Here is a 23518-nt window from a genome sequence, read left to right on the forward strand (position 1 = left end):
CGTTTGGTTCAGTATTTTAAGAGCAAACTTCAATAGGAATAGGCTTGGAGTTCTGAGGAGCCGAAAGGGTACAGGGGGGGTAGGGGAGTAATTATCTTGAAATCCCATAGTCTTTGGTTCACCGTGACGTCACGACGTGTCAAATATCCCATTCATTTGAGAGAAAGAAAAAAGCAGTGTTCCACCCTTAGAGGGCGCTTATGCCAGATATGCTGCTGAAAAATGATACAAATGGTCAAATGGCAACAGTTTGGTGTCAAATGTGGAAATTTTGACCAGAATTCTTCACACATCACCCCCAAAGTCATATATATTGGTTAAAAGCTGAAAAAAAGTGTTTTGGGGGTTAGTTCTCCTTTAAGGTGGACCCCAGTAAGAATAGATGTTACCTCGGTAACAACTAATGGGGATCCAAATAAATAAACAAATAAACAAACACAATAGAATTAAGCAATAAACCCCGAGAGGCCATGGTTTACACTGATTTTACAGCTAATGGCTGCATTAGCCATTGGCTCCCTGCACGTTGTGGGAGTTCTGTAGAAGTCTATTGGACTACCCTGCACGTTGTGGGAGTTCTATAGAAGTCTATTGGACTACCCTGCATGTTGTGGAGTTCTATAGAAGTCTATTGGACTACCCTGCATGTTGTGGGAGTTCTATAGAAGTCTATTGGACTACCCTGCACGTTGTGGGAGTTCTATAGAAGTCTATTGGACTACCCTGCATGTTGTGGAGTTCTATAGAAGTCTATTGGACTACCCTGCATGTTGTGGGAGTTCTATAGAAGTCTATTGGACTACCCTGCATGTTGTGGGAGTTCTATAGAGGTCTATTGGACTACCCTGCATGTTGTGGAGTTCTATAGAAGTCTGTTGAACTACCCTGCACGTTGTGGGAGTTCTATAGAAGTATATTGGACTACCCTGCACGTTGTGGGAGTTCTATAGAAGTCTATTGGACTACCCTGCATGTTGTGGGAGTTCTATAGAGGTCTATTGGACTACCCTGCACGTTGTGGGAGTTCTATAGAAGTCTATTGGACTACCCTGCATGTTGTGGAGTTCTATAGAAGTCTATTGGACTACCCTGCACGTTGTGGGAGTTCTATAGAAGTCTATTTGACTACCCTGCATGTTGTGGAGTTCTATAGAAGTCTATTGGACTACCCTGCATGTTGTGGGAGTTCTATAGAAGTCTATTGGACTACCCTGCACGTTGTGGGAGTTCTATAGAAGTCTATTGGACTACCCTGCATGTTGTGGAGTTCTATAGAAGTCTATTGGACTACCCTGCATGTTGTGGGAGTTATATAGAAGTCTATTGGACTACCCTGCATGTTGTGGGAGTTCTATAGAGGTCTATTGGACTGCCCTGCATGTTGTGGAGTTCTATAGAAGTCTATTGAACTACCCTGCACGTTGTGGGAGTTCTATAGAAGTATATTGGACTACCCTGCACGTTGTGGGAGTTCTATAGAAGTCTATTGGACTACCCTGCATGTTGTGGGAGTTCTATAGAGGTCTATTGGACTACCCTGCACGTTGTGGGAGTTCTATAGAAGTATATTGGACTACCCTGCATGTTGTGGAGTTCTATAGAAGTCTATTGGACTACCCTGCACGTTGTGGGAGTTCTATAGAAGTCTATTGGACTACCCTGCACGTTGTGGGAGTTCTATAGAAGTCTATTGGACTACCCTGCACGTTGTGGGAGTTCTATAGAAGTCTATTGGACTACCCTGCATGTTGTGGGAGTTCTATAGAAGTCTATTGGACTACCCTGCACGTTGTGGGAGTTCTATAGAAGTCTATTGGACTACCCTGCACGTTGTGGGAGTTCTATAGAAGTCTATTGGACTACCCTGCACGTTGTGGGAGTTCTATAGAAGTCTATTGGACTACCCTGCACCTTGTGGGAGTTCTATAGAAGTCTATTGGACTACCCTGCATGTTGTGGGAGTTCTATAGAAGTCTATTGGACTACCCTGCACGTTGTGGGAGTTCTATAGAAGTCTATTGGACTACCCTGCACGTTGTGGGAGTTCTATAGAAGTCTATTGGACTACCCTGCACGTTGTGGGAGTTCTATAGAAGTCTATTGGACTACCCTGCACGTTGTGGGAGTTCTATAGAAGTCTATTGGACTACCCTGCATGTTGTGGGAGTTCTATAGAAGGCTATTGGACTACCCTGCATGTTGTGGGAGTTCTATAGAAGTCTATTGGACTACCCTGCATGTTGTGGGAGTTCTATAGAAGGCTATTGGACTACCCTGCATGTTGTGGGAGTTCTATAGAAGTCTATTGGACTACCCTGCACCTTGTATTTGACGAGTTGGGAGTGAGAGAATGTTGAATAGGAGGGTACGATAAGGTACTTTCCAAACAAAATGATTGTCTGTGTGTCTGTCTGTCCTTCTGCCTGTCTGTCTCCAGGTGAACGGGGCTGACGTGGTAAAGGTGGGGCACCGGCAGGTCGTGGCTCTGATCCGACAGGGAGGCAGTCGGCTGCTGATGAAAGTTGTTTCTGTTTCCAGAAAACCAGACTCCAACCTGATCAGAAAGAAAGGTACAGCTGTCTGTACAGTAGGGAATTCACGACTGCTGCATTTTAGTAGTCGACGACTACTTTTTGGGAGTAGTCGTCGACTACTCACGGAAGATGTATCATATTTGTTTCATCCAACAAAAATGATAAATTCTTGTCAAAAAGGTCTCAAAAACAGCCAGTAAAGGGTTAAATAGTGTAGGCGGGACCAACCTGGGGGTATGTGAAATAGCAGAGTCCTGATTGGCTCTGAGAGGGTACGGTGGTACGGGGGGGGTACGGTGGCGCAGTCGGTAGCGCTGTCGCCTCACAGTCAGAAGGTCCTGAGTTCGATTCTCGCCTGGGACACTGTGGGCGCTGTGGTTGTGTCCCCCCCCATATCTTCAGTGCCTACTGCCCAGGTGGGTTATCTCGTCGTAAGGGTTTTTCTCTCTGTGTGGAGTTTGCATGTTCTTCCCGTGCTTCCCCAGGGGGTTCCTCCGTATATAACTCCCCACTAAAAAAATGCAGAAGATCAGATCGTCATCGTCATCCGACCAGTGACGACAACATCCGAAGTTGGCCCCCGGGCGCTGTACGAGAAAGCGACCACTGCTCCTGGCCTGCCCCCCGGAGGAAAGGACATGCCTGGATGGGTTAAATGAAGAGGACACTTTTCACCGGCCACCATCAGCATGAGTGTGTTGTGGCCGCATGCATGTATTGTGGTGTTCGTGTGACAATAAAAGACGGGCTTGTCCGTTACGAGAGAGGCTGTTTACAAATGAGCCGCTAAACCCCAGCAACTTGTCTGAGCTGGAGATAGTGGGCCCTATCTTCCCCCTGGCCTTAGGCGCTAAACTGGCGTTAAATGCAAAAAAACACGCGGGAAGATAGCATCATGTTCTTAGTAGGGGTGGGAATCGCTGAGTAGCTCACGATACGATATGGTCACGATACTTGGCCCTCGATAACGATATTATCACGATACAGCGATTCTGCGATAATCGATATATTGGAAGACGATACATCACGATACCTGTGTAACTGAAGAGAAAAAAATACCCCTAAAAGGCAAGAAGCAGGTATTATGTATTTATTAGCAGAATTGACATGAACTCTCTCAGAGTTCACTCACTCACTCATAACATTTTCGATACCACGGAGGAAAAGTTACACATTAAGTCTTTTTATTATTATTATTAAAACAAGAAAACCTATATAACCTACCTACCTATATAATTTCTAAAAGTAGATATTAATGAGCAAACATTTCCATTCATGTAGCCTACAGTATTTATGTATTTGTTTCAACTACAAACATAAATAAACGTCAACTTGAAACTATGTTTCAACTACCACACACAGCATAATATTTTAGTCTGTTTTTTTGTTTTTTTTTAAATAAACATATCGATACTTGGTGCCAGTGTATCGATAACGTATCGCAAGTGGAAATATCGCGATACCGTGAGTATCGATATTTTGTCCCACCCCTAGTTTTTAGGCCCCGAAATGCGATTTACGCCAAAGAGGCGTGGCGCAGTGCCAGAATAGGCCACAATGGGCGTTTCGGCCTTAAATACCGGCCTAACGCTATCTTCCCCCCTATCTTCCCTGCCTGGTCCGGGCCTGGCATTAATTTAGCGCTTAGCGCTTTTCAAAACCAGGCCTTATTCAGTGCGCCGGGGATATAGCCAGTAACCCAGGCCTAGCTACTGCAAAAGTTAACTGTTGAAAATTCGATGTCTGATTTTGTCATAAGTAGGATACAGCTGAAGTCTCTCTTGCCATCAAGCAGACAGTGACGGAAGCATGTTTCTTTATGTGCGCCAAGGGGAAAATGACGGACTAAATTGGTGGGTACTGCGTGCGTAATTACGCAGCTGAGATGCAGGAGAGATGCAGATTCAGCTCGCCGGCCCCGGGGATGCACTCACTCTCTCCCCCCTCTCTCCCTCTCTCTCGCGTGTCAATTTCTGCCCCTATAGCGCACTGCAAGTATCAGATCTGAAATGTAGGCTACACCACAGAATGACAGAACCATCACTATTTTGGGGAAAAGGCCACTAATTTATAGCCTATGTAGACACTAGGCAGGCACAATGACCGATGAAAAAAAAAGTTGTTATACCGTAGTTTTGAGCCCCTGTCATTCAGAGGCTGTTGCATCATCCTACCTGTGCAGTGGGGGAGAAGAAAAGGTAGCGAGAGAAAACGATATCATTCTGCCCAAACTTTCACCAATCTAATCTCATCATGACATCCAGGGATAGGCTATATGTTTCTAGCCGATGCGTTTAGAACATTCTTTTCACTTTGATCTTGCTATAGTGTAGCGTATTTACATGCTTGCTGTATTTAAACTGCAGTGAGTTTTGTTTGAAGAGCATAATAATATGGAATAATATATATGGAGACAGACGGGGATGTAAGAGGGAGGGGGGGAGCTCAGAGCGCTCTGACCGGACTGGATCGCTCCGTGGAATTGGAGCTTAAAAGGGAAGATTGTGATTTGTTTACTGCAGGTCTCCAATGAGCACGTTGTGAATAATTATACGCTTAAAAGGCGTGGTTAAGTGGTTAACAGATGGGTTTAGCGCCGAGGGGAAAATATGGACTGCGCTTGACCACGCCCACAATTTGCGCTGCGCCTGGCCTTAAACGCTATTTTAAGGCCAGGGGGAAGATAGGGCCCAGTGACTGTTTGACTTCAGTAACAACATAGATGAGTCTTTCCCTCTCTAAATACCTACAACTAACTTTGCATGTCAAGAAAGTCACAGTTTGTCACCAAACTGTTGCACTAGAAGTTATAAATCAGAAAGACTACATACACTGTCGCCTAAGTGACGTCACTTTCTCTACCGGCACAGCTGAAGACCGACAACATGCCACGAGCTTCCACGAGCTATGTAGTTTTTATACTAAACTAACCCCTACGTTTCAGTTTGACGACAAACTGTGACTTTCTTGACATGCAAAGTTATGTTTTAAATTGACAAAATTAGCGTTGGCACCCCGTGGCACAATTCAAACGGGATCAAAAAAGTAACCTTATTCTCCGTCCACCGTCATTCATATTTGTGTGTGTGTGTGTGTGTGTGTGTGTGTGTGTGTGTGTGTGTGTGTGTGTGTGTGCGCGTGCGTGTGTGTGAGTGAGTATAGATGGGATCTGAGCATCCTTTTAAAACCAACCCTCCCTTTGATGGAACACATATTGCTTGGTAGCCAATTCCAAGAGGCTATGGACCTGTACTGATGACGGTTTTCTTCATGTAGTTGGTTTTTGGTCTGGGTAAATTCATCTGATCACCACTCGCCCATCTGGTGGAGTGTGTATGAATCCCTGAACTATAAATTATGTTGTTGAAAAGAAATTTAGGAGTTTGATTTTGAATAACTGTGAAAATATATAAGTAGGTTGGCCGTTAGCCTTTTCTCAATACTAAGCTATGAAAGACTTATATGCATGTCAGCTACGCTAGACAGGACCAGCCTTGCTGCCTTGTTTTGTGCTACTTGTAACTTCCCTAGACCCTTAGACAGAGATGACCATACCACAGAGCAATAATCCAAATGACACAGAATTAAAGAACAAACAATTTGTCAAAGTTATAATAGTGTAACAAATGACCGGGTTGGCAATTTGAATCCAGATCCTGACTCCAACCTTAACTCATTGAGTGCCAGCCACTTTTGGAGAACGGACGCTCCCAGTGCCAGAGTTTCAGAGCGTTTTCAGTGATTTCTCGAGGCCCACAGAATATTGTGTGATATTACTATGTAAACACTGAACACACACAAAGAACGATGAGACTCTATTCTATCATCTGCAAAAAAAAGTTTATTGATCCCATTTTCCGTTCTTTAGTTATGAGCCGGAGAAGATAGCTTGATTCATCCAAAAACAGTAATTTTTTCCTAGAAGCTGAGATAATTGGCCTTTTGTGAAATTAAACATTTCAAGCACATCACTGACTCTGAAGCTAATCTTTTCTAATGTAGTCACACCTCAAAAATAATTTCCTTCAATAAAACAGTTTAGGCCAGGGAATTTTGTTTGGCAGAATAATATTTTTAGCTACAACCAGCAGCGCTGGCCCCTGCGTGCGCTGCTGGTTGCAGCTTCTTGCTGGTCTTGATTTGCTGCTGGTGGGCATCGGATATTCTGGCTTGCGTTTGTCAACCCTGTCCTGCTGCCTGGGTCTGTCTGGCCGTTGAGAGCTGAGTTTGCTGTGCGCACAGTGAAGGGTGCGCAACATCCCGTTTTTTTACAGCGTTCCGCGTGTGTTTGTCACCGGCAACGATGCTTCCAGTTGAGAATAATAACAACTCCACGGTGTGGATGTGCGGATGTGCTGTCGCAACCGACACGGAGCGGCTCAATTGTGGGAGCAGATTGGCTGCTGCAGGCACAGCTGCAGTAACGTGCTTCAGCATATCGATGCATACGGATGCGATGCGATTTCCGTTTCCATAACGACTTCTTCTTTGTTTTTTCCTTGCCTTTCTGTTATGTGGAGAGCACTGTCGCCACCTAAGGGTTCTGTAAAATAGGTTATAGACCTCCAATAGCTACTATAGTTGTACAGGAGCTGCGGAAGGCTTTGATCGACGTCCCACCGTCAAAAAACGCATTGGACGTCGAAGGACGTCCGTGGCACTCTACGTCACTATTTAATTGGACGTCGAAGGACGTCCATGGCACTCAATGAGTTAAGATCCTGACTCCAACCTTAAGATCCTGACTCCAACCTTAATCGTTGCGTGTTGAGAATTTAAATTTCACAAGTCTATCAATTAACCCCCCCTCCCCCCATCTACTCTGACTGTAATTTGATTGGTTCTTGTTTTGTGTTGCAGCTCCGCCCCCTCCAAAACGAGCTCCGAGCACATCGTTAACGCTTCGCTCCAAATCCATGACAGCCGACCTAGAGGAGATAGGTAAAACAATCTCACCCTGTACAACACACACACACACACACACACACACACACACACAGACCTGAGTGTGTGTAACGTGTGGTCTGTCTGCAGCCTCAGCCAGGAGGAGACGCTTTGGTGAGTCCCATGGTCCCATGAGGAGCTGTGGTGTTGTTGTTGTTATTGTAGTGTTATTTGTTGCTGTATTGTTATGATGTCACTATGATATTGTAGTAGGGATACACGATATATATCGGGATGATCAATTATTATTGGCCGATAATCTGAAATGTATCCTGTATTATTCTGATAGTGAAATTATAGCTGGTAAATAGAGGCTATAATAATATCTATACAAAACGAGTTGTTTACAAGGAAAAGTTGTTTGGATAGCTTTAAGCATAAGATGATAGGGACTAGTATTTTATTGCCTTTTGTTTGTGTCTTATCTGCAGACTAAGCAGGCAGAGGCTTTCACTTCTATAAAAACCTTTATGTTTGTATAAATTGATGCACTTTACTACGAATAACATGTATTTAATACATTGACATGTCTGATTTGACAGATTATGTCAATGCATTTCATTTGAACCCTTAGGCAAAATGCTCTATAAAAGCCAAATTATGTTTATGAAGTTTTTGGATGTATTTTACTACAAAAAAAAATCAAAATCTAATCAGTTCATCCTTGAGTCCAAGTCGACGTTTGAGGCAGAAATTCTGTCAAGGCGTTCCTCATATATCGCGTTAACGAACAACGGATGGACGGATTCGAATCCACAATGCCTCCGGCCTGGCTATCGCTGGTGGAGGCATAAAAACCCATATCGTGCATCCCTATTTGAGGTTGCTATGATGTTGCTGTGTTGCTTTAGTGAAGTTGCTATGATGTTGCTCTGATGTAATGATGTTGCTGTGATGTCATGGTGTTGTGTTGTGTTGTTGCTATGATATTGTGTTGTATTGATGCTGTAGTGATGTTGTAGTAGTTTGTGTCACGTTGTATCTGCTGTGTGCTAGTGGTGATTTGTTAGTGATTGTGAGTCATTGTTCTCCTGTGATTTTCTGATGTTGTTGTTTCGAGGAGACACTGGACCAGATGTTGTCTTTGGTAGAACAGTTTGATTTAGCCGATCTCATGAATCACAGTCGTGTGTCATCATGCATGATGTTATCATTTTAACTTCAATAGTAGAATGTGTAAAGCAGGGCTGTGCGATTACAATGGGAGGCCCAATCTCAATGTCTACAATCACGGATTCAGAGACTTTGAGATTAAATCAGAATCAGAATCACTTTTATTGCCACAGTATGCAAGTTACATACGAGGAATTTGTCTTAGTGTCTGTATGCAGCGTAGTGGTCACATCAATATACAGGGATAAGAAGTAGGAAGATAACTAAAAGACAATCACAACGTTGCAAGTACAATCAAATCAAATATATATATACAATATGTACATGATTGGAGGAGTGTTCCGTGGATAATAAACATGAATTCACGTTGAATTGACATTACATTTACAGTCTGAGTTAAATAGGTGTTAAATAGGGAGTGAATTTACATAAATTTGCCGTCCAAGTAGGCATTAAATTAGATATGGTGTATATAATAATCAGATTATTGCCATTACCTTATTATTCCCAGTTATTGGATTATTGTGTGCATTTAAACGCACTCGGTGTTGATTGAGTTGATACTGGAGAGTTATAATCTAGGCCAATAGAGAGCCGCAGGAACGAGTCCGGAAATCATCGATGCTAACAGTCCTGGTTCTTCACTGTTTTCGCCTATGGGAGTTTTGAATGGGTTTTTGGCGCGATGCTTCTAATAATCTCTCTGGGCAACGCTGGCTTAATCAAACGCGAACCAGTGTTTAGTAATATCATCTTCACACACGAGGACCACTTTTATGAGTTTTGAAGCTTTTACGTGCCGTTAAAAGGGCGGCTAGCTAGCAAACCGCTAAATGAGACTACACTGTTGAGTCGATGGGGATATATATGTCAATAACGTCACTACTTCAAAGGACGAACACGGAAATTCTCTTTCCCTCACCTGGTTCAGCCCGTTCAGCCCGGGGTAATCAGTGCACACATCAACAACAGTCCAGGTTGAGTGCTGACGTGACGTGGAAGCCTATGCGACAGTGTGTAGTTCTGGATTAGCTTAGCTCGAGCATTTTACTTCTAGGGCTCGCATTTACGCTACAAAACTCATGAAAGTGGTCCTCATGTGTGAAGATTATCCGACTGAACTCTGGTTCGCGTTTGATTAATCTTGTGTTGCCCAGAGACCATATTTGAAGCATCGCGGCAAAAACGCATTCAAAAATCCCATAGACAGAAACAGTGAAGAACCAGGAAGTCCGGGACTTCCGCGTTCTGACTACAAAAATACGTCATCCCTGCAGCTCTCTATAGGGTTGTAAAGGGGATGACCATGATTGTAACAGAGTTGATAATATTATACAGTAACAGAGTTAATAGGATCACAGTGAGTGTATGTGTCTCCTGTCTGTTCCTTCAGGCTGATGCTGGTCTAACAACCTGGTGTCACAACAACCTCTCTTGCCACAACAACTGCATTTGCACTGAAGTGCCCTTGAGCAAGGCACTAAACCACAAACTACTCCAATGGAGCTGCTCAGTACAACACTGAGCTGGTTTAGCATTAGCAGTTTGTTAGCCTTGTGTATACGATATATAGATCGATAGATAGATAGACAGACAGACAGACAGACAGATAGATAGATAGATAGATAGATAGATAGATAGATAGATAGATAGATAGATAGATAGATAGATCGACCGACCGACCGATAGATCGATCGATCGATCGATAGACAGATAGATAGATAGATAGATAGATAGATAGATAGATAGATAGATAGATAGATAGATAGATAGATAATTGTCCTCAAAGTATTTTCCAAGGTAGGTGTGTACATAACACAAACAATTAAGACATACAACATTGTACAGAGTTGTATGAAATACAGGATATACAAAGGGATACTTACAGGGGTCATACAACAGTAGCCTAACGAGGACTAACATCATTTAGATTGACACTGATTAGATTGACCACATAGTAACTTGAGTGTAGGTTACATATTTAGAGTTGGTATGGCTGTTGGGACACAGATCCATCTGACGTGATGTATCTCCTGCAGAGAAACTGGATGAGATGCTGGCAGGAGGACCACAGGAGGTGGTTCTGCGGCCGCGCCCGTCAGACGACTTCAGAGCGGCGACGGTCAAACAGAGGCCGACCAGCCGACGCATCACACAGGCTGAGATTAATGTAAGAAGAGAACTACTGATTCATATAGAGAAGTCTTTGCTAAAGGCCATAATAACCCACAAGCTCAGGAGGAGGAAGTACGTAAGTGTTTTGCCCCAATCCAATTTCAATTTTTTTTTACCCCTAACCATCATTTTTCGAGCGTCCCTCGCTTTTTTTACTTGCCCCTCACAACACTTACAAGGGCTAGCGATTGAAATCTTGCCCTATGAAATCGGACAACCTTTTTTCCCACAATATGTTATTTAAAAAAAATGATAGAACACACACAAAAAAAAAAACAGGCTCAGACACAGGAAAAGAAAAGAAAGAAAAACATACACACATAATTAACATTCAATAGTAGCACAAAGTGGTACCTAAGGTGCTTATGTGCTTGTAAGCGATGTACTTGGGATCTCACGCAAGGGGTCTATGGGAAACCAGCCGGGCGAGTCACCCGTCGCCCCTAACCTCTTCGAGGTAGGCTAAAAACGGGTACCAGATAGTTAGAAATGTTCTAAGTGAGTTGGTTCCCAGGAGCCTGAGTCTCTCATCCGTATAACAGATTATGTCCGTCAACCACAATTGGAAAGAGGGTGAAGAGGGGGACTTCCATTCCTTCAGAATGAGTTTTTTTGGCAACAGTTGTCCCCAGTGTCAGTGATTGTTGCACAGCTGTAGTGAAGTTCAGAGAGGACTGCGAGCAGCCGAAGATGGTGAGTCCTGCCTCCGGCTGAAGGGTTATTAGGCCTTAGAGTACCAGTCAAATATTTTGGCCCAGAATCCTGCCAGTAAAGGGCAGAACAAGAAGGCATGAGACAGAGTGCCCTCTGATACAGTACCTCACACAGTGGAGAGACAGAGGGGAAGATCTTGTGCAACGTATGCTTAGAATAGTGAAGATGATGGGTGACTTTAAATTGGATCAGCTGGTGTCTACTATTAACTCATTGAGTGCCAATGACGACTTTAGTCGTCAATTAATTTAGTGACGTAGAGTGCCATTGTCGTCAATTGCGTTTTTTGACGGGGGGATGTCGATCTAAGCCTCTTACATCACCTCTTACAATATGGGAGCTATTGAATGTGTCTAACCTATTTTACAGAACCCTTAGGTGGCGACAGTGCTCTCCAGATTACAGAAATGTCAGGAATACAGCCTGAAAAAGCCGTGATCAAAGCGAAACCGCTCATGCTGCAGCCCAGAGCCATGTAGATTGCTCTGGCTGCTGCTTGACGGTGCCTGCCAACAGCAATCAATCCGCGCACACAACTGAGCTCTCTGTCTGTCTGTCTGCATATAGTTTCTCCACACGATTACCCACCAGAAAGGCAGCACCCGACCCCGAAGGGCCAAACCTTTACCTGCAGTCCCGTTTGGCATTTCCTTGTCGCGCTGTGAGCTGTCGCAGCGCTGTCGCGCTGTGAGCCGCTGTGAGCCGCACCGCCCGCAAAAACGGAGGCTCCGAAAATAGACTGGGTGCGTGTGGGGAGGAGTTTGCAGCTCAGTGGGGGAGAGGGGGGTGGGGCACGCAGGCTCCACAGAACTACACCAGGTCACTACATCAGAAAATATTAGCTAGAGTCAGTGAATGTGCTTGAAATGCTGCCTTTCACAAAAGGGTGAATATCTCAGCTTCTAGATAGAAATGCATGTTTTTGCTGTTTTTGACCTATCTTCTCCGGCTGATAACTAAAGAACGGAAAATGGTATCAATAAACTTTTTTTTGCTGATGATACAATATAGTCTACTTGTTCTTTTTGCGTGTTCGGTGTTTACATAGTAATATCACACAATATTCTGTGGGCCTCGAGAAATCACTGAAAACGCTCTGAAACTCTGGCACTGGGAGCGTCCGTTCTCCAAAAGTGGCTGGCACTCAATGAGTTAATTGAGCAGAGTTGTACCACAGACAGACAGACTCCTTTCCCATAAGATGTCAGATAACTCAATGCCAAGTTTCCCCTGCCATGCTTCTCTAATCCTCTCAGTAGAGGGTGTGATGCAGTTGTCAAACAAACATACAAATCTAGATATTAGATGCTTGGAGTGAAGAGGGCTCAGCAAAATAATGAAAAAAGCATGTTCAAATGGGACAACCTTTTGAGACCCTATTATACGTCATCAGTAGTTGTGGATGGTGTTAAAGCCCCTCCCCCTCCAGTGTCTTTTTTGTCTCCAGAGTCTCCACCCTAGAAATGAGCATGCAAAGCATGCAAAATGTATATTCTTACTAATGTAATGTAAGTGTTACTAATGTAAGTGGCGCGGTCCCACAATCCAGAATGCCACCCTGTTTATACTAGTATAAACAAACACCGCCCTATTATAGTAGTAACATTGTACTTGCTCGAGTGACATCATCGCTGATGACATCTTATACTGATGATATCACAATTGCTCGAGTGACATCACTGATGACTTCATCGAGTGCCGGAGTGACATCACGGTGGCATCACCAATTCTAGTGATCAGTGATTTATGACAGACACTGATGATGACATAGACATTGTGACGTCATCAGTGTTGTCATAACCTCTTCCCTGCAGAGACTATAAGTAGGACCGATACTCCTTATATGTATGCTTCAGAGATTCAGAAGGGAGGTGGGAATGTTCTGTACAGCTGGCTGAGCTAACACTAGCTAGAATCCGCAGTTTAGTGTAAGTGTGTTTAGTGTAAGTCTGCACGTGTCAGCTTTGACGGGATGGACTCCCACCGTTTGTGCCATTCAATTCAAATACTTATTGTCTTATGTGGACATTTGGCTTACGAAGCCACAGAAGCAGGGGCCACTCTAAGCATCAATACCACCCTGAAAAATGGAGAACCGTTGAGCCCTACAACCCCTGCTCCAGTTGCTACATCTGAGAAACAGAAGAACTCTACTAGCATTGGTAGCTCTGAAGTGGCCACTCCTGTTCCTGACTCCACAACCAGCATCCGTACATCTGAAGTGGCCACTCCTGTTCCTGACTCCACAACCAGCATCAGTACCTCTGAAGTGGCCACTCCTGTTCCTGACTCCACAACCAGCAACAGTACCTCTGAAGTGGTGACTCCTGTTCCTGATTCCACAACCAGCATCAGTACCTATGAAGTGGCCACTCCTGTTCCTGACTCCACAACCAGCATCAGTACCTCTGAAGTGGCCACTCCTGTTCCTGACTCCACAACCAGAAACAGTACCTCTGAAGTGGCCACTCCTGTTCCTGACTCCACAACCAGCATCAGTCCCTCTAAAGTGACCACTCCTGTTCCTGACTCCACAACCAGCATCAGTACCTCTAAAGTGACCACTCCTGTTCCTGACTCCACAACCAGCATCAGTCCCTCTAAAGTGCCCACTCCTGTTCCTGACTCCACAACCAGCATCAGTCCCTCTAAAGTGCCCACTCCTGTTCCTGATTCCACAACCAGCAACAGTATCTCTGAAGTGACCACTCGTGTTCCTGGCTCCACAACCAGCATCAGTCCCTCTGAAGTGGCCACTCCTGTTCCTGACTCCACAACCAGCAACAGTACCTCTGAAGTGGCCACTCCTGTTCCTGACTCCACAACCAGCAACAGTCCCTCTGAAGTGGCCACTCCTGTTCCTGGCTCCACAACCAGCAACAGTACCTCTGAAGTGGCCACTCCTGTTCCTGGCTCCACAACCAGCAACAGTACCTCTAAAGTGCCCACTCCTGTTCCTGATTCCACAACCAGCAACAGTACCTCTAAAGTGCCCACTCCTGTTCCTGATTCCACAACCAGCAACGGTACCTCTGAACTGCCCACTCCTGTTCCTGGCTCCACAACCAGCATCAGTCCCTCTGAAGTGGCCACTCCTGTTCCTGACTCCACAACCAGCAACAGTACCTCTGAAGTGGCCACTCCTGTTCCTGACTCCACAACCAGCAACAGTACCTCTGAAGTGACCACTCCGGTTCCTGATTCCACAACCAGCAACAGTACCTCTGAAGTGCCCACTCCTGTTCCTGATTCCACAACCAGCAACAGTACCTCTGAAGTGACCACTCCGGTTCCTGATTCCACAACCAGCAACAGTACCTCTGAAGTGGCCACTCCTGTTCCTGACTCCACAACCAGCAACAGTACCTCTGAAGTGGCCACTCCTGTTCCTGACTCCACAACCAGCAACAGTACCTCTAAAGTGCCCACTCCTGTTCCTGATTCCACAACCAGCAACAGTACCTCTGAAGTGGCCACTCCTGTTCCTGACTCCACAACCAGCATCAGTACCTCTGAAGTGGCCGCTCCTGTGCCTGACTGTAAACCACCTATTGTTGTAGTGGCCACTCCTGTGCCTGACTGTAAACCACCTATTGTTGTAGTGGCCACTCCTGTGCCTGACTGTAAACCTCCTATTGTTTTGGGGACCACCCCTCCCACTACTGGCAGTCCTGTAGTGATCCCAGACGTGTGTCTCTGTGATTTTACCCCAGATTTCTGTGACATTGGCTGCTGTTGTGACATAGCTGATTGTGGTGTTGCTGACTTGCGGACCGTCTTCACTGGATGTCCAGAAAAAGCCATATCAGGAGTTTGCATCGAGAAATGGCTGATTTTCAGAGCCAACGTGGATCCGTCTCTTGTCACTGTCACCGACTCTTTGTTCTGTGTCCGGCCCGAAGATAAAGCTACAGCACGCGGGACTTTCCCGGCTCTACCCCAGTTTCTGGCTTTAGGAGACTCCTACCACTTCTCACCTCCAGGATCTACAACCACAGGCCTCCACACCAGAAACTTCTACAGGGCTGATGATGTCATCTTGACCTATTTCCCAAAATCGTCCATGTGGGGTCTCCTTCGTCAGCCTTCCCCAGGGGCAGCCACTGCATTCTGCCTCAACCGCAACCCTGCCAAGTTCCTGAGGTCGGTGTCTTTTTCTTGTACGCGCACCCTAACTCCTCAGTCCTGCAGCACAGACCCAACGCTCAGCTCCCGCTCCTACTACTCTGACCTCAGTCTGATCAAGATCCCTGTGGCGGAGACAGCACAAGTGACAGACTTACTGATCCCAGTTATTCCACTGTCTGACTGGCCCACACCAAGTCAACAAAACAACCACTGTGTCAACGTGGTGGAAAAAGTGGAGTTCATCATACGATACACAGGTAGAGGGGAACTCACGTACGCAACAGTGAACGTGCTCTTAGCTGACGTGTATCCAAGTCAGACGCTGTTGCAGAAGCACTCTGTAGTGTTCCAGTTAGCCACGCCCAGCCCTACTCAAAGAGTACCAATCCCTGCAGTCGGCCTTAAAGTGGGATCTCCTGTTATTGGTCGCTTTGTCAGAGAAGTGAAGCCTCTGACCATCTTGGGGGTGTTACAGGGTGGGGAGTGTTCCTCGAACGCCAAAACAAGAGCGCCCATCCTCTTCACACACAACACTCTCACTGGCTGCACATTCACTTCTCCATCGACTAACTGTTCTGAGCTGCGCTCCGAGCTCTATGGGGTCTTGCGGGGATTGGCCACTCCTGACCTGTTAGCCATGGACTCCGGCTCCCAACCGGTGTGGGCAAGAGTCATCCCCCAGGAGTGCTCTGTCCACTCGCAGGAGACATGTGAGTCAGGCTGTATCCTGCCCAGCTCCCTCTCCATCCAAGTACTGTGGGCTCGGCAGGGTCTGCTGGACCTGCCCCAGAACTACATCCTGGGGGCCAAATACCTTTTCCACTGTCACAAGATCAAGTGTCCCGTCTTGTCCCCTCTCGCTCTCACCACCGAGGTGCAGTTTGTTGACACTACAGTTTACCCAGAACCCCCCAGGGGCCCCCCTCAGCCTGACTGGAAGTTTCCCTTTGGTTTCTTCACTCGAGGAGCCTCAGAGCTGGACAGGCAGACTGCTGGCAGTGGGGGCGACACTGGCTGGGTCACATGGAGTGCCCTCCTGCTCACAGTAATGATGCTAACTGCATTAACATTCCTCACCTGGTAGTTGGTTTGGCAATGGTGAGGGGAGTTTGAGGACTTATATTGGATGACATAGTTGTATAGCGATCAGGAACAATGGAGAGATCCAGCGCACACCAGGTTTCTTAGATTGACTTGTTGTTGTTCACATAAATCACAGCGAACTGTGCACAGGGCACCATCTTATTATACTAAGAGTTGTATACCGGTAGCAATGTTTGATCGCTCCAGTTATTTGTTTTTATTTTGTTCACGTTTTTCTGCACTGTTGATAGTTATGTAAAGAAGTAAATATTTTCCTAAAATACCTTAATTATTCTTCGTACATTTCCAGAAATACTGACATTTTTACAACATCCCCCCCCCCCCCCCACACACACACACACACACACACACACAAAAGCAGGTAATACGGTATGTGACGTTCTGAGGTAAGAGGAGACTTTACAGCCAGTTTCATTGTTTTTTGTTGTGTATGTGTGTGTGTGGGTGTGTGTGTGTGTGTGTGTGTGTGTGTGTGTGTGTGTGTGTGTTTCTGTGTAGTCTTTGTTTGAGCGCCAGGGACTGGCGCCCCCCCCAGCCTTAGAGAAGAGCACCATGGCTCTGCCCAGAGGAATGTCCAGAACCAAGTCGTTCGGTGAGACACACACACACGCGCGCGCACGTGCGGCAACACATACACACACACACACGCGCACACATACACATTCTGTGTTGTTTGGTGCCAGAAGTAGGCTATAGAGTACCACAGGGATAATGTATTTTTGTAGGCTTACCCAGAAGTCCCTGCACTTGCTGGTTCGTAGGTGTAAAAGGCAATGGGATTTGTGTAGGGGAATTTCAGTTAAATGCATAAAATACATACCTGCCAGCATTGGGCTGAGAACAATAGGTAGATTTTCTGGGCTAAGCCCTTGTTCACATAGGACGCCTAACGTAAGCAGAACTGAAGCTTGATGCAGGTTCACGCTGAGCCGTTCACACAAGAAGCCTTCTATTTTCCTCTCAGCGCCTACTCGGTGCCTTGAACCCGCCCACAACTCCCATTGACTTCATGCCTGACTTGACAGATCAATACTCGGCTTCAGCACGCGTCACGCTTGGAATAGCCGTGAATCCTGAACGATCGCTTGAGCAAGGGGTGAGCGTGGCTTCGGCGAACAGCTTCGCCTGTTAACAAGAACGCCTAAACAAAACTTGTGGGTTCAGCGTAGGTAGAGCTTAGGTTGAGCGTTGCTTCGGCCCACTGTGTGAACGGGGGCTAACGCTGAATGGCCTACCCCCCCAACCCCCATATAACCCTACACCAGGGGTTCCCAAACTTAAGAATACCGGGGCCCACTTTGAAATCTGAAAATCTTCCAGGGCCCACCGAACCCTGTATTCACAACCCTGATCAGCATATATTTGTATTTCATTAACAGAGCATGTGAACATGAGCATACGGCAAATTAATAATCCATTAATTAATCATAGAAAAAATCTGCAAAATAGCTAAAAGGAAGATTGCCAACATTTTCTCCCCCTTACTCATCAGAAAGTGCACAGGGGTTAAAGTGGGATTTGACAGGTGATTTTGAAAAGAAAATGCACAGGCATTTCACTTCCTACTCTCCAAACAATGCACTGCAATTTTCTTCGCATTTAGCAGCCCACACTGCCCTACACAAAAGGGCTTTTGACTGTGTCAAAAGCGTTTGACACAGTCGACCACAGCATATTGATAAATACGCTCCACTACATAGGAGTGTCTAAACAAGCAGCATCTTGGTTTGCAAATTATTTGTCTGCTAGAATGCAATGTGTTCAGATGGCAGAAGCCACCTCCTCCTTTCTGACCGTAGCAAAGGGAGTGCCCCAAGGTTCGGTGTTGGGACCAATCTTGTTCTCTATTTATGTGAACAACCTTTGTGAAAATTTGTCAAATGCGATGCATCATTTTTATGCTGATGATACTATAATTTATTGTTGTTCGTCATCAGTTGTACAGGCCTATGAATTACTGCAGACTGCATTTGACGTGCTACAGTCCCGCCTGCAGAAATTAAAGCTGGTGTTAAACACAGACAAAACAAAACTAATGATGTTTTCGAAAGCAGGTGAATTACCACTAAACCTCCCTACTATTTTGACTTCCCAGGGAAAGGAAATTGAATTAGTTCCTATTTATAAGTATTTGGGATTCCACATTGATCGTCAGTTGTCTTTTACGTTTCACATTAATAATCTGGTCTCTAAGCTCAAGCTGAAGTTAGGCTTTTATTTCAGAAACAAAGCCTGTTTCTCCTTTGGGGTTAGGAAATATCTTGTATCGTCAACCTTCCTGCCTCTGTTAGATTATGGTGATTTGTTGTACATGGGTGCTTCTGCCCAATGTTTAAAGCCACTAGACACTGTGTATCATAGTGCCTTGAGATTTGTCACTGGTTGTAAACGGCTTACCCACCATTGTACTTTGTACGAAAAAGTTGAATGGCCATCTCTGTATGTACGCAGGCGTACACACTGGCTGAGTTTTATTCATAAAACTCTCCTTGGGCTTGTCCCGTCTTATTTACGGACATATCTGTCCAGAAGCCACAGCCACTATGGCCTACGTTCACAGGATTATTTCCAGTTGACTGCTCCGCATCCTCGCACCAAGTGGGGAGAAAGAGCTTTTAAATACGCTGCCCCCTTAGCTTGGAATACCCTTCAGAAGGATTTACAATTGCCAGAATTGGTCTCCCATGCTGAGTTTGGCGGGATCCTGAAGGACATGGAACGTGAGACCATTGGTCGATGTCTTTGCATTTAGAATTGTAGAATCACATTTTATATTATTGTATTTGCTGTATTGTTGTATGTTTCTATGTACTGTTGACATGTTGTGCTGCCTTCTTGGCCAGGTCACCTTTGTGAAAGAGATCATTGATCTCAATGGGTTTTTAACCTGGTTAAATAAAGGATAAATAAAATACACCACAAATTAATAGAACAAATACAAGGATGTAAAGTAAATCACTTTTAAATTAGTCTTAAATTCATAGCTCTCAGTAAAATAATGATAACAATGAACTAAACAAACATACAAAATGTACAAAATATGTGATCAAAAGTCAGCATCTAAAATTTACATCACAACAAATTAAAAAGAAATGTTCTTGGCGAGTATTTGGCGGCCATTTGCCTTGCTGACTTGCTCAGCCTCCGACACACATCTCATGAGGAACGTGTATGTTGGCAGTTCTCCTCTGTGCTTCCACGGCTTCTTGTTTGTGTTTGGCATGTTTAACGTTAGCATGTTTGTTTGCTAACGTCATTTTCCCCACCATGTTCTACACTAAAGTCGGCCCGACATAGTTTGTAAAATGCATGGTATTTGCTGATGTGGGTAGCGGTTAGAAACGGGATGGTCTCGCACCAAGTGGACTGAAATTTGGTCACGCATCTCGGGCCCCGTCTTGGTACAGGCGATATCCCCTATTTGCTCTTGCACACCTGTTTGCGCGTGCCTTAAGGCAGGGAAGATAGCGGTCTGCCTTGCGCATTTGTCCAGGTGTTATGCCGAGTTATTAAGAAGACATTAGTCTTATAGTGGAATGGAATAACGAATATATCAAAAACTCTGATATTTGCATGCATTTAACCAAAATCACCATACAAAAATCCCATTGCCTTTTCAAACGTAAGAGGTGCTAGCCAGGTGCTAGCCAGGACTCATTCCTGCCGTACTCTATTTGCATTGCATTTGTTTACATCTCCATCCATGGTTACCGTGGCAGGCACTCCTGAGGACGACAGGATCACAGCTCTGATCAGTGAAAGCCGGTTTCCGCGGAGCTCCTCGCTGACAGACAGCTTCATGATCCCGCCTCCTCCTCAGACAGCTCCGCCCCCTCCACCAGGCTCCGCCTCCCCGCTTTTTCTCCTGGACTCCGGGCCGCCCCCCTCCTTCCTCCCTCCTCCTCCCCCAGCCAGAGGGGAGGGGCTACACCGCTCCAGCTTCAAGCCGGGGGCGGAGCCGCGGCTCCAAGAGCTTTCTGATTCGCCAGCACGAAGCCACGCCCACGCGGAGCGGCAGAGGAAGGCGCGGTCCATGATCATCCTACAGGACTCGCCAGCGCCGCAGCCTGAAGCGCACACCGCCACTCACACGCTGCACGCGACCACTCACACACTGCACACCGCCACACACACCTCCACTCTCTCACTCCACCCCACTAGCCCCGCCCTCAGCCACTCCCCGCTGGCTCGTCGCCGGGGACGACCAATAGAAAACCCCTATGCTAACGTGGGCCAGCAGGCTCCGCCCAGCAAGCCCCAGAGGAGGAAGTCACCGCTGCTCAAACAACTTCCTGTCGAGGAGCAGGGTGAGGATCCGTCTGTCTCCTCCTTGTTGTTTGCATCTATTGTCTTACCAACCGAGTTTAGATTAAACCACGCCCACTTAATGAAAGCCTCGGATTTCAAACTGGAAAAACATGGCAGCTCTTTGGAAACTTTAGACGTTTTCGGAGCAAACAGTTGTGGTGTGTCTCTAAGAGGAACTGCCCACTGCAGAGATCTCCCTCGATAACTACTTACCTATGTTTTTTTTTCTTTTCTGTTTGCATTCGCACCGCCAATAGGAACGCTGAAGTGACGTAAGCCGGTCGGTGCTTAACATGCTAACCGCTACTATTAGCTTCACAGCAAAGCAGGTGAAAGTTCACGTGGGATTGATACTACTTTGGCTAACAATTAGCTAGCTAACATTAGCTTGCTAAAAAAAATAGCAAGGTAATGTTAGTGATGATATTACCGCCACAGGCAATTTCTAGAAGTTCAACCAATCAACGTTCACTGGGAAAGTACCCAGTACCTACCCTGAGGTAGGAGCAAAAAAAGGAAGTGCCTCAAAATGGCGTTCTAAGAACTATGATTGTTCCAAGTTCCTGCGATGCGGACACCACAAAAACACCTTTCTCTTATTATTAGCAAAATGGTTCACCGAAATGAGTTTCTGAAAACAATTGAGGGGAGAAATGCACCATGCAGGTCCTGAATCTATCCTCATTTTACATTGACAATGGTTAGTTTAAAGTTTGAGTTTCAGGAGTTTCCAGAGGCAGCGAGATATGGGAGTGGGCGTGGTTTCATGTAAACTGGGTTGGGAAGACGATAGACACTTGTTGTTCTGCTCCTGTCTGTCTGACCCCTCCTTGTTCTGCTCCCAGGAGTTGGGATCAGAGACCAGGAGGTGGGTAAGGGAGAAGTGGGTGGAGCTATCCCCAGCAGGGCGGAGCTATACCAGCAGCAGGTTCTGTCTGAGCGTGCTCGGGTCCAGGGCCGCCGCTCCTCCCTCTTCCTGTCTGTGGAGGGGGCGGGGTCAGAAAACCAGGCCCCACCCCTCCTGACTCAGAGCCATTCGATGGACGACCTGGGGGAGCTGCCTCCTCCCGCCCCGGTCCTGTCGCCCTCCCCGACGCCACACACCTTCCTGCACCCGCTGACCGGGAAACCTCTGGGTAGGTCTGACTAGGTGTGTTTGTTTAGCACTGATGTCCATCCTGGGCTGTGGTCGGATAGTAAAAAAGAAATTAGAGCCATGTAGTGTTTATCATTTATTTTTGCATCAAAAGTACAGTATCACTTATAAACGTTACCCAGGAAAGTAGCAGGGGGTGATCGCCTTTTTAACTTTTAGATCGCACGTCAACCCATTCAGTTTCTTCATGGCAGTGGGCGCTCTCTTCCCCCCTCCATTCTCCCTGAGCAGTTTGCTCACACGGCTACTCAGCATCAGCCCAGCCACAATAAAATGGAAACTTCTGGTTAAAACTTTCAAAGTAATATCATTTAAACAAGTGAATAGCCTTAGTGATGCACATTGGAGGAGAAAAAGGTGTTTCAACAGCAGCAAACCTAGTATCAAAATACTCGTGATGTTAAGATTACATAATGGGGTGAAACTGTGGCTGTAAAGCATTACTCAAAATTAACATTAATGTTAATCTTACAATAAGGGTTTTATTTTGAAAGCTCTAAAGCGGATTACCTACTTACATTCTGACTGACTTGACACTGGTTCAGTAATTGCTAGGGGTGTCACAATATATCGTCCCACGAAATTTCGCGATAGTAAAACGTCATGATATGTATCGTTGAGATGAAATCTCATATCGCCAAAAAAAAAAAAAAAAAAATTTTTTTTTTTTTCAAAAAATAGACTAAGAAACGTCTTTGTTTGTTGAAGTTCAATGTGTGGAAAGTAGTTCAGTTGAACAAGTCTCTGAAGAGACACATGATAAGTTATACAGGAGAGAAACCATTCAATTGAGTTTCTGGCAAAACTGTTTACTTGACAGGAAAAACTGAAGATGCATAAAAAATAGATTAAGAAAAGTCTTGTTGTTTGAGTTTGAAGAAAAACTGAAGATGCATAATGAGAATTTATACTGCTGAGAAACCTTTTAGTTCAAAGTAAATCTAAGTGACGGTGTAACTCATTCTATTTCAAGATAAGCCTTATCTCCAATCTCATGTTTTTTCTAGTTATTGTAATAACAATTTCCCACAACAGCATGTTTTGTATTTGTGCATTTCAAATAAAATACTACTTTTCCAGTCATATATTGTCATTATTCAAGTTTAAAAAAATATTGTTAAAATCGTATCGTATCGTTATCGTGAACCCAGTATCGTGATACGTATCGTATCGTGAACTGAGTGTATCGTGACACCCCTAGTAATTGCTGCACTGAAAGTCGTCTCATCCGTGAGACTTTTTTTCTGTCGGCATATTATGTCAATGTAAAGACATTTTAAAGTTAAAAAGTCAAATTTCAGGCTTTGGGAATCACTGAATCACTGACTTGCACTGGAAAAGG

At 45.3% G+C, this 23518-nt stretch overlaps 1 protein-coding gene across 1 annotated transcript in view; it reads left to right on the top strand.

Annotated features, from left to right (window-relative positions):
* The window catches only part of LOC310771565 (SH3 and multiple ankyrin repeat domains protein 3-like), a gene marked incomplete at both ends in the record, with an annotated part of 40923 nt that overhangs the window by 2166 nt on the left and 15239 nt on the right, over positions 1–23518 (top strand). The window contains 7 exons of the mRNA XM_083631919.1: positions 2438–2570; positions 7395–7475; positions 7575–7592; positions 10631–10761; positions 17211–17304; positions 20432–21019; positions 21866–22156. Coding sequence (XP_083488045.1) covers positions 2438–2570; positions 7395–7475; positions 7575–7592; positions 10631–10761; positions 17211–17304; positions 20432–21019; positions 21866–22156 — 1336 coding nt within the window. The remainder of the gene's footprint in view (positions 1–2437; positions 2571–7394; positions 7476–7574; positions 7593–10630; positions 10762–17210; positions 17305–20431; positions 21020–21865; positions 22157–23518) is intronic.

Source organism: Poromitra crassiceps (genome assembly GCF_964638095.1).
Source record: "Poromitra crassiceps genome assembly, chromosome: 2".
NCBI lineage: Eukaryota > Metazoa > Chordata > Actinopteri > Beryciformes > Melamphaidae > Poromitra > Poromitra crassiceps.